This window comes from Pteropus medius, unplaced genomic scaffold (genome assembly GCF_902729225.1).
Source record: "Pteropus medius unplaced genomic scaffold, Ma_sr-lr_union100, whole genome shotgun sequence".
Lineage (NCBI taxonomy): Eukaryota > Metazoa > Chordata > Mammalia > Chiroptera > Pteropodidae > Pteropus > Pteropus medius.
Window position 1 is genome coordinate 14,244,245 of NW_024354499.1, and position 12,430 is coordinate 14,256,674.

A 12,430-nucleotide genomic window follows, 5' to 3' on the forward strand; every position below is an offset into this window, starting at 1 on the left:
GGCCCAGTACAGAAATAGTTGTTTTAAATTGCCAGGTAAATGTATCAAAGTTTCAAGCAAGTCTAAGTGTGAAGAGTACACATACTACAAAACATACTTACCAAGCATCTCCATGTTTTCACCTACTCTGATGTTCATTCATGTCAGCCACCCAGTTCTCTTTCTTCTGAATCTTGTCCTCCCCTAACTGTATACCTCCTTCTCATTTCTCTTTCTCTGCCCCTGGGATTTCTTTATAGGTCTTTTCTTGAATAGTATATTTGTATGGGTCTCTCTACGCAATCATCTCTCCTCTCCACTCTCTCCTTTAACCACATGGCATAAATTTTTTAAAATAAGCTATGTATAAAGTTACATGTCTACTTAATATGTGTGTATACATGTATGTACACATATATCTTCTGTTCCTAATTCTAAAAACAAGGCTCTTTAAAAAAAAAAATTCCTTGAGTTACTTTACCTTTAGAAGGCATGACTTTGTAATTCTAGTCTTTAATAGAAGGGGGAAAAGCTTTCTACTCTTAATCTAGGCTCCCAGCTTGTGAAACATTGTAAAATTTGTCTTAGATTCCTTCCTTCAGCAATTTTGCTTCTAGAAATATCTTTGGACCACCATCTTTAATTTTGGCTACTTCTGCTTTTCACTGAGTTACAGTAGTTTATTTCTTTAATTGCTTTTGTATTCATCTAGGAACCTCTTCAAAGGGTTGCCTGATTTTTTTAACCATCTAAATACAAAGAGTCCCCTTTTGAGAATTGTGCCTTATTAGCGTAAAGTTATTTTAGTGACATAGTTCTCTGTGCAGTTCTCAGCTAAAATTATTATATAGCACATAGTACACAAACGTGCTTTTTTTTTTAAAGTCACACTTATTCAAGAAGTAAAAAGAGAGCTTTCTCCCCAAATTACATGGCATCTAGAAGTAAAAATAATTTGTCACTGGCAAATGTATAATGTCAGGCCTTCAAATTCCAGGTGGTGTCGATTTCCTGTTTACCCTTTTTCTCTTTCTTTACAGATAGCTTGCCGTTTATTGACTTTCCCGACTCTCTATTTAGTTATAGCATTTAAAATGAAACAAAGAGGTTTCTTTACTTAAAGCTTTTGAAAGAGAAAAACCTTCAGGGTTTTTTGTTTGTTTCATTTTTAAAAATTAAGAAAAAAAACTTTTAACATTTCAGTGGCTTTTAAACATCTGTAACCACTAGGGGGCAGTCTTTTATTTGATTTTTAGATCATAGCTTTTATGTATTTTACAGAACTACTAAATACAAAGGTAAATGTTGAGAATATGAACATGTTCAGATATACCTTTTACAGGCAGGAGTTGTCAGATATACACAGTTCTTTGCATTTAAGTTTCATTTGTGCTAGTGCCAAAATTGAGTTTAAAATATGTTTTCTCACTTTTTTGGTTATATTGTTAGGTAAACTTGATCAGATAGGGGATTATAAATATCCCACCATAACTTTATGATGTAGCTTGTGCTAATTACCATTTTACAAACTAGTGATTGTCTGAATTTATTTATGACACAGTATGGCTAAAGCTAGATTATTCAAAGACAGGTTGTATGTTATTTAGTTAGCTCAGTTTTTGCAGTTATTGTTGTCTCATCAAAAGTAACTCTTTTTTCTTATCAGGGAATTGATCATTTTTCATATGCCACATATATGTTCTGTTTAAGATTTTCCTGAGCCTCCTGATACCAGAAAGAACCACTATTGTTAACCAAGGGACTATGCAGTAGAAAGCTCCCTTATTTTCTGTAATAGGAACTAGATTACGTAGGGAGGAAATTTTATTAGTCTGTGTTCTAAAATGAGTTCTGACAGATAGAAGGGAATCTGTTTTGAGTAAGAAATCTGGGTCCTTTTCAAAGCTAAATAAGATTTAATAATTCTGAGTGGAGATGAGGAAAGTGGGTTGCTGTTGAGAAACTGGCAAGGTCTATGCATGGTTCTGTGCTTTGATTTAGAGACTTAGAGCTAATTTCAAGTCTGAGGTAGTATGGAGTCCTCTATAAAATTAGATGTTGAGTTAGGCTTATGAAGCTTATGATGACAAATTACAAATGTTAAAGGGCAGAGCTATTACAATGAGAAGGGATAGAAGGCTGTATGGAAAACTGTATGGTTATAAAACATTTTTACTTCCCTGACTTATTCATAGTAAGCTAATCAAATACAAAAAATCTCTATAGTAGTGGTCCCCTACCTTTTAGGCACCAGGGACGGGTGCTCCTATGATGTTCTGAGGTGTTGAACGATTTCTTACTGAACTCTGGCCAGGTTGTAGGTACAGCCTCACGCTATCCCTTACCCTCACCACTTAGGGGAGCCCTGCTCATTTAGATTTAGATAGCTTTGAATTAAATAAGGATAGAACAGGCAAGGCACAAATATCAGCATCTTCCTACTAAAAAAGAAAGGAATGTTTGGCAATATCACCATCCAAAGTAACCTTAATCTTTGTTCATTTATACTTATCAGTAGGCATCTCCACCATAGAAAGAAAAGTCAGGCCTAGTAACGTCAGATAGGACACACCAAGGGTTAGTGTTCAAAGCTGGGTTCACCTTTCAGGCACCTTTTTATTTATTTATTTATTTATTTGTTTGTTATTTTTTTTTCTTTTTTTCAAGCACCTTTTTAAAGTGCAGTTCAACCTACATTTATTTGGCACAGTTACTGTACCCAGTTACATTGAATTTTTATTTGTGAATCTAAATAGATATTTATACCTTTTTAATATTTTCAGTGTTATGCTTAGAGCACTGTTATGCTTAGAAGTTATTTTGTATAAGCAGATTTTGAGTTATTCCTTTTTTTTTTTTTGCTCACATATCTATTCAGTGAAGCTTTCTTTGTCCATACTGTTTATCCTTTTCTGCTTTTTTTTTCTCCATAGCACTTATCTTCTAACTTGCTTTTAAAAACTTTGTTTTTATGCCTGTCTTCACTCACTAAGATGTTAGCTTTATGGGGGTGCACAGTTTTTTCTATTTTATTCTTTCCTGTATCCATATTACCTAGAACAGTGGTCCCCAACCTTTTTGGCACCAGGGACCAGTGCTCCTATGAAAATCGAATGCCTGATGATCTGAGGCGGAACTGATCTGGTACTGAGGCAGTGATGTAGCGCTGGGGAGTGGCTGCAAATACCAATGAAGTTTCACTGATAGCCCGCCGCTCACCTCCTGCTCTGTGGCCTCGTTCCTAATAGGCCACGGACCGGTACCAGTCCACGGCCTGGGAGTTGGGGGACTCCTGACCTCAAACACAGTAGGCACTCAATAATAGTTTTTTGAATTTGCTGAAAAACTGCAGGCTTGATGCCATCACTTGGCTCTCAGTGTGACTTGGTGGGATCTCAGTACAACTTTGGAAATCTCAACAATCTTGAAGGATATTTTGAGGACTGATTTACAAGGTTATTTATACTATAATTGGTATCAAATTACATACCAGAAAATGTGATGACACGGTTTTACTACATCTGAATGAAATAATAGTACCTTAAAATTTAAGACTTTCATCTTTTTTTCTCATTTGATTCTCAAAGCATACTCAATAGGTGAAGAAATTGAGCAAAGGACAATAAGTGATAATAGCTTACTGTTAAGGATATGTAATAATAGGAATCCATGTGTTTTGTTTTTTAATGTATTCTTTCAGCAAGCATTTATTGAGAATCTGCAGTCTGCCAAAACTGTGCTAGTTTGCCACCTTGAACTAACAGCCCAAGGGTCATTATAAACAACCCCAGGTTTGGTTGTTTTGTTTTGTTTGATTGGAGGGAGAGGAGTTTAAAAAATTTAATGGCTATGTGAGAACATTTATCAAATAAATACAAGGGAAAAGAAGAATATGGTTCTACAGATCCCCTCTGACAGATCTAAAAAAACTTTACCTTTCAAGATCCCTGAAGGCTTCATACCTTCCCGAGGGAACCAATGACCAAAATTTTATTGTTCTCTATTTTTCTTTTCTAGTTTTACTGCTTATTTGATTTCCTAAACTAGATGTTTTTGAAGTTTGTGCTTATGTAGCCTTTGAGACTTTTACATGAGATTCTCTGACATCCTCACCTGTGGCTGACTTGAGTTTTAATTCATTCTATAATGCACTAGAACAACTCAAAAGGCCTGTAAACAGCCCCCCTTTTTTTTAGTTGCAAAAATTGCTGTGAACATTCTTCTGCATTCCTCTGGTGCACATGGACAGGAGATTCCCCAGAGAATATATTTAAGAGTGAAATTGCAGAGTCAAGAATTGCTTATGTTTAACTTGTCTATAATGTGAATAAAATTTTCAAAGTGGTTGTACTAATGTGTGCTCCCACCAGCCGAATAGAAGTGTTTCTGTTGCTCTTTATCTTCCCTACCACTTGATATCATCAGACTTCTTAGGTTTTTGCCAAAATTGGTATAGTAAGGATAGCTTATCATAGTTTTATTTGCACTTCTTTGATGACTTATGAGATTGAGCATCTATTTATGTATTTATCAATCATTTGTGTTCTTTGTAGTGCCCATTGAAGTCTTTGCCCATTTTTTATTGGATGTTGATCATTTTCTCACATATTGATGTGTGAGAGTTCTTAATGCATTTGGAATACCAAACTTTTTTCTGTCGTGTATGTTACACATATCAGCAGTTACTGAGCCTTGTCTTTTCCATCACTCTAGGGTATTAAAAGGTGAAGAAAAGTATTTTATTATTGTTAAAAATTATTGGGGTGACATTGATCAACAAAATCCAGTAAGTTTCAAGTTACAATTCTACAATATGTCTCATATATATTGTATTATATGTTCACTGCCTATAGTTAGATTTCTTTCTGTCACCACATATTTGACTCCTTTTACCCCATCTACTACCCCCTTTTCCCCATCTACCCTCTGGTAATCACTAGTCTATTTATTGTCCATGTCCATGAGTCTGTTTGTCTTGTTTGTTGCTTTTAAGATTATATCCCACATATAAGTGATATGTGGTTTTCAACTTTTTGTCTGACTTATTTCACTTAGAATGATTATCTCAAGAACCATCTATGGTGTTGCAAATGGCAGTATTTCATCTCTTATGGCTGAGTAACATTCCATTGTATATATGTATCACATCTTTATCCAGTCATCTGTCGTAGGACACTTTGGTTGTTTCCATGTCCTGGCCACCGTGAATAATGCTGCTATGAACATTAGTATGCATATATCTTTTGGGATAAATGTTTTCAAGTTTTTGGGGGTAAATACCCAGTAGAGAGATTGCTAGATCAGGTGGTAGTTCAATTCTTAGTTTTTCGAGAAATCTCTATGCTGTTTTCCATTGTAGTCGTACCAATTTGCCATCCCTCCAGAAGTGTGTGAGGAAAAGTCTTAATTTAACTTGGTTGAATTTATCTCTTAATGGTTTAGACCGTGTGCATGTGTGTGTCTGTGTTAAATTGTTTCCTCTTCTGTGCTCATAAAAATATTTCTCTATATGGTCTTTTAGAGATTTTTGTTGTTTTCCTTGGGCATTTGTCTTTAAACCATCTGGAATTGATTTTTGTGTGTGGGATTCTATAGAAGAGATCCAACTTTATTTTTCATATATATAGTTAATCACCTGTCCTGTATCATTTATTGTCTATTCTCTCCTTTCCCCCACTGGTCTCTAGTGACCTTGCTATCATATAACAGATTTTCAACATGTCTGCTTGTTTTTGGGCTCTCTCCTGTTCCATAGGTCAGTGTTTCTATCTCAATGCCAGTACCATTCAATTTTAATTACTGTAGCTTTATAATAACTCTTGATATGTTAAGCAGATCCCTCCATCCTGTTTTTCTTCAGGAATACGTTGGCCTTTCTTGGCCCTTTGCAACTTGCATAAAAATTTGAGTCAGCTTATTATCTGCCACAAAAAAATTATTTTGTGATTTTAATTAGAATTGTATTGAATCCCCAGATCAATTTGGGAAGAATCGACATTATATTGAACTTTCTAGTTTGTGAACCTGGTAGTTTTATTTTTAAAGTCCTTTAATGTCTTTGAATACATTTTTACTAATTTTCTTCAGGACTTTTTTTAACTCCTCCCCTCCAATCAAAAATTTAGATTTATTCATAGGCACTTTTTTAGAATACTGTTGCAAAGGGCATAATTTTTTTTATTATAAAATATGCATAACATAAAATCTGTCATTTTAACCCTTTTTGCATATACAGTTTAGTAGCATAAAATACATTCACATTGTTGTGCAACCATCACCACTATCAATTTCCAGAACTTTTTATCATTCCAAACTGAAACTCTACCCATTAAACAATACTCTTTCCACTCAGTCCCTGGTGATCACTATTCTTCTTTTTATATGAATTTGACTAATCTAAGCACATAAGTGGAATCATAAATGGTGTATTTTTCTTTTTTGGAGTGAAGAAATATAATCAATATTTTATTAAATTGGTTTTTATACTTAGCAACCTTGCTTAAAACTTATTCTAACAATTTAGGTGTATTGGATTTTCTACATAAATAAGCAAATCACATGTGACTAAAAGGCTTTTCCTACAATAAACCTGCCCATTGAGTTTTAAATCTTAATTGTCATTTTTTTAACATTTATATGTTGTTTGGTTTATTTTGAAATCTGTTGGTTGCCTCTTTTTTTTCAGGCTTCTCTTTTATTTCTTTTAACCTATTCTGATATAAACTCTTTGGCAGTCCGATTCTACTCTCTTTCTGCTGCTGCTTTCTAGTGGTGCTTTGTTTTTTGTGTGTACACCTGTCCCTCGATTTACGAGTTGTTGGGGTTTTTTTTTTTTTTTACACAGTTTTTTTTTTTTTTTAGGTAAACACCCCTCTGCCCATTTATACGGACCTTGTTATACACAGTTTTCGTTTACAAGGTCTCATTTTACGTGATTTTCTTTTTCATTTCCATTATTGGCAGTTACTCTTTATAAAAAACAATAGCTTAACTCAGCAGTGTACAAAGAACCAATACTTATTAACACTATTACTAATGACCTTCCCATTCATTAGATAGCAAATAAAAAAGCATGGGTAACTACTGATATTTTGGGGGATTGGTTTTACGAATGTTTTGCAAGTAGAAGCTGAAAATTATATGAAGGAAAATTGTCTTCCTTTTAAAATACTTTTAGATAATGCACCTGGATCATCCACATAATTTAAAACATCCAAATATAAAAATTGTATATTTGCCACCAAATACAACTTCCTTGATCCAACCTTTAGATCGAAGCATTATTTCCACCTTTAAGATTAATTATATTAAATGGAGTTTTAATGATATTTTTAATTTGAAGATAATGAATCACAGTTACAGAAGGCTGGAATAAATACACAATTTTAAGTTGTGTGAAGAATATTGCTTTAGTTTTGAGTGATATAAAGCCGTCAACTTTAAATGCTTGTTGGAAAGCAATATGACCAGAATTAGTTGTACCAAGGAATATGGTTCCAACAACTGAAGAAGGAGTAACTGGCATTATTAATTTATTAAATACATTTCAAGAAAGAGGCTCTGACAATTTGAATGCATATGATATTAACTAATTACTGGTTGATTGCGAATTAACTGATAATGAATTAATTTGCTTAACATCTGAAGTCCTTCCTGCCAATGAATATGGCAGTGACCTTGAACCAGTTTCATTCACTGCAGAAAATATTTATGAAGCTCTTCAGTTTGCTACAACACTGAAAACCACAATTCTAGATATTGATCCAAACATCCAACAAGTCTTAAAATTTCAGAGACTTTTTTTTAAATGTTGCAATGAATATCGAAGAATTTATGAAAACTTAGCAAAAGTTGAGGTTGGAAAAAGAACATCCAAAAACAAACATAAATAATGAAACTGAAGTAGTACTTCCAAATATTTCTCTTTTTTTACTGTCAATAATTACTTTATTTTTTAATTTTTTAAATGAAGAAATGATTTAAATCCCCTCCACCCTCCCCTCTGGTAACCACTGTCCAAATAGTTCATGCAATAAATATAGTGACTTTGTGCCAATTAAAAGGAGAAGGTTGATTGCTTTAGATTACAGTACAGACACCAACAGCAAATAAAATTATTTTGGTTTTTCTGAATTTTCATTAGTATTTTTTTGTGAAATATTTTATGGCTTATATCATCCTGTTTCTTTAGTACTTTTCTTCATACTGGTGTACTCTTCACTCAGTTTTCTTCCATGTAAGAAATGTGGAATAGATAATCTGTGTAAATTGAGGGATAGGTGTATTTTGTGTATGAACCGTCATTCCTTAGAAGTTTATTTCTGCCAGATGTTTAGTGGCAGTTCTAATTTAGGACCACTTTAAACTCAATTCTTTACCCGAGAACCATTTGGAATCATTTGGTAGTCTGAATTTGGGCTCTCCACTTATAAGACGGCTGGGCTGGTTTGTGGTTATGATTTTTCAGGGTTGTTTTATTGTTTTGTACTGAGAGGGAGCGGGAATTTCACTAGGGCAAATTTGTAATCCCCTAGGGAGGATTTTTAGCCCACCCATACACTGAGAATGTACAATAAATCCTTACTTAATGTCATCAGTAGTGTTTTGGAAGCTACGACATTAAGATCCTATGGCATATTTCTGGTCACAAAAACATCCCCAAACTTTTAAATAAAGACACAAAACATTTCTCATATTAAATATTGCAATAAATGTGAGCTATACATACATTTAAGAAAGATGAATAAAAACAAGATAATTCTTTTCCAACCCACTTATTCCAATTCTGGGTCATGGGTGGCCAGAGCCTATCTCAGCAGCTCAGGGCTGAAGGTGGGACCTGCCCTGGACAGGACACCTTACCCCGCAGGGCCACTCACACCCACACTCACTCAGATTGGAACTATGCAGATACAACCAGTTTACTTCACGTGCACATCTTTAGGATGTGGGAGGAGAGTCCCCAAAGAAAACACAAACATGGGAAGAACTCCACACAGACCGTGGCCCCCACCTGAGACACTCTCCCTCCCCCCTCCCCCACATCAGCATTATAATAAAACGGCATTATTAGATGACCTGCTGTGTTAGGGTCTCAACTTTAAGAATTGCCTGTTAGACACAATACCTTTAGCAGACCTTGGTCTTTGCTTCCGGTGCTTTGTCCTGCGATGCTGTGAAAAATCTAAACTCAGATTTTTTACCCGCGTTGGCAAATAATACCCACCCATTTAGGGATTCCAGTTACCAGTTCCTCTTATACTTGGTTTTTACCCTCTTGCTAGCTCATCAAGGCATATTTTTTTAATTGAAGTAACATTGGTTTATAACATTATATAAGTTTTAGGTGTGTAACATTATAATTCAGTATCTGTATACATTATAGCTTGCTCACCACCAAAAGTTGTTACGTCTGTCACCGTACATTTGACTCCTTTTACCCATTTCACCTTCCCCCATCCCTTTCCCTCTGGTAACTACCCATCTGTTGTATCAATGAGTTGTGTTTTTTTTTTCAACATTTTATCAAACATTTTAAGTCATTTTCATTAGGAGTATAAATCAGAATAACATTCATATTGTTAGAAATTCCCATATTATTTTATTGTGTCATTTCTAGTCATTTTGGAAAAGAAATACGGGGTTAAATGAGCACCTGAAAGAATTTATAAAAGTGAAATAGAGAGTGTAGTCTTTTACAGCTGCTAATTAATGATATCTCTTTTTTTTATAGGTGTCAGCTGTGATGCATGTTTAAAAGGAAATTTTCGAGGTCGCAGATATAAGTGTTTAATTTGCTACGATTACGATCTTTGTGCATCTTGTTATGAAAGTGGTGCAACAACAACAAGGCATACAACTGACCACCCAATGCAGTGCATATTAACAAGGGTAGATTTTGGTATGTATTTAACAAAATTTTAGTGGATTATCATTTAGAATTTTGTATGTATGTGTGTGAAGAAGTAAAGGCAAGATGTTCTAACCCAATGCATACATGAAGCTCCATATTTATTAAAAATAACATGACTCTTTACAAATTCTAAGTAATTCTTTCTCCAAATCATAGTTTACTTGTTTATGAAAGCCATTCAGAAATATATACAATTGACGAGACGTGAAATAGAGGAGTGCCTGAATAAAGAGAGAATAAAGTTTGACTGTTCTTGCTAACATTACACAGATATTCTTGCTCTAGTTTTCAGAAAGCAGATTATTTCTACAGTTGATTAGAAGACATGGTCAATCCATAAGAAAAGCTATAAATGTTTCATTGCTGTAATTTCTTGCATAGTCATCACTTGTATTATCTGTCTTTTTTATTACATCCATCCTAGTAGATGTGAAGTGGTATCATGTGGTTTCGATTTGCATTTCTCTAATAGTTAATGATGTTGACTATCTTTTCTTGTGCTTATGGGTCATTTGTGTATCTACTTTGGAGAAATATCTGTTCAAATCCTTGCCAATTTTTAAGTTAGGTAATATGTCTTTTTTATTATTGGGTTTTAATAGTTCATTGTATATTTTGTATACAACTTCCTTATCAGATGAATGATTTGCAGAAATTTTCTCTCATTGCATGGGTTGTCTCTTCACTTTCTTGATGGTGTGTTTTGAAGCACAAAAGTTTTAATTTTGATGATGTTCATTTTATCTTTTATTTTCTTATATTCTGCTTTTGGTGTCATATCCAGGAAACCATCACCTAATCCAAGATCATAAAGATTTAAAACTGTTTTCTTCTAAGAGTTTTATAGTTTTAGCTTTTACATTTAGATCTTTGATCTATTTTGAGTTCATTTTTGTATATGGAATGAGGTAGATGTTCAACTTTATTCTTTTTCATATGGATATCTAGCTGTCCCAGCATCATTTGTTGAAAAGAATTCTTAATGAATTGTCTCTTGACATTCTTGTTGAGAATCATTTGGCAAGTGGGGAGAGGGAAATGGGTGATGTTGGTCAAAGGGTACAGTTTTGTTATTCAAGACAAATAAGTTCTGTGTACAGCATGGTGACTGTAGTTAACAATATTGTCTTCTATACCAGAATGTCTTTTATGCCAGCATACACACGTAGACACAGTGATAACTGTGTAGAGGTGATAGATATGTTAATTAGCTTGATTGTGATCTTTTTTCAGTGTATACATATGTCAAAACATCCAGTTGTATACCATTAATATATACAATTTTTATATGTCAAAGATATCTCAGTAATGCTATTTAAAAATCAGGTGACCGTAAAAGCATTTATTTCTGGACTCTCAGGCTATTCCATTGATATAGATGTCTGTCTTTATGTCAGTACCACACTGTCTGAAAACTACCTTTGTAGTAAGTTTTGAAATTAAGACCTGTGAGTCTTCCAACTTTGTTCTTTTTCAAGATTGTTTTGGGCACTCTAGATCCCTTGGGTTTCCATGTGCATTCTAGGATCAGTTTGTCAAAATTCTGCAAAGACTCCAACTGGAATTTTGATAGAGATTATTTTGAATCTGTAGATCAGTTTGGAGAGAAATGCTATTAAGCATATCAGTTATGAACATAGGATATCTATCTATTTATTAGGTCACCTTTAATTTCTTTCAACAAAGTTTTGTAATTATCGGAGAATAAGTTTGATACTTCTCTCATTAAATGTATTCCTAAGTATTTCATTCTTTTTCCTATTGTAAATGGAATTTTATTTCATTTTTGTATTCACTGCAAGTATATAGAAAAACAATTTATTCTAATTGTTTTTTAGTGGATTCCTATATACAAGGTCATATAGTTTTACTTATTTTTTCATCTGGATGGCTTTAATTTTCTTGTCTAATCTCTTTGGTTAGATCCTCCAGTTAAAATACTGAGTAGAAATGGTAAGAGTAGACATTCTTATCTTGTTCCTGGTCTTAGAGAGAAAGTATCTAGTCTTTTACTAGTATGATGTTAGTTGTGCCTTTTTTGTAAGCTACCCTTTATCGGGTGAGGAAGTTCTATTTTTTTAAATATATTTACCCCAACTCACTTGGCAAGTATTACGCACATAATAAATGGTAAATATATATGTAGTGGGTAAATATTTTTAAGATAGTCTAAATCTCTCTTAAGAAATATGTGAACAAATCAATCATGTAATGAACTCTTCCATTTTCTCTTCTCACAAAAATGAGCGTATCTTCTTAAATTGGGCATTCATTTCATGTTAAATAATGCGATAGTTCTTTGTAATGAAGTGACATAATCTACTAAATATACTTTCAGTTACCTTTTTGTGTGTGTATACTAATGGAAGAAAGTAAACTTACTCCTCAAGATGTACTAGTGAGGCAAATAGATCATTCCCACAGACTCTCACTAATTGTCCAGTTCTTTAGTAACCAAGTTGGGCAAAGTATGTTGTGGTAGTACCACATTCAAGTTAGCATTTACAAGAACTGAATAAAGAAAGTCCTTCCTGCTGT

General features: G+C 33.8%; 1 protein-coding gene across 3 annotated transcripts in view; it reads left to right on the forward strand.

The window, feature by feature from the left end:
• KCMF1 (potassium channel modulatory factor 1) overlaps window positions 1-12,430 on the forward strand; it is a 63,057-nt gene that overhangs the window by 30,700 nt on the left and 19,927 nt on the right. For 2 of the 3 annotated variants that reach the window (XM_039852722.1, XM_039852723.1), the window contains exon 2: window positions 9,713-9,880. In XM_039852722.1, coding sequence (XP_039708656.1) covers window positions 9,713-9,880 — 168 coding nt within the window. Of the gene's footprint in view, window positions 1-9,690; window positions 9,881-12,430 lie in introns of those variants that run through there. The other variant, XM_039852721.1, reaches the window with a different exon arrangement.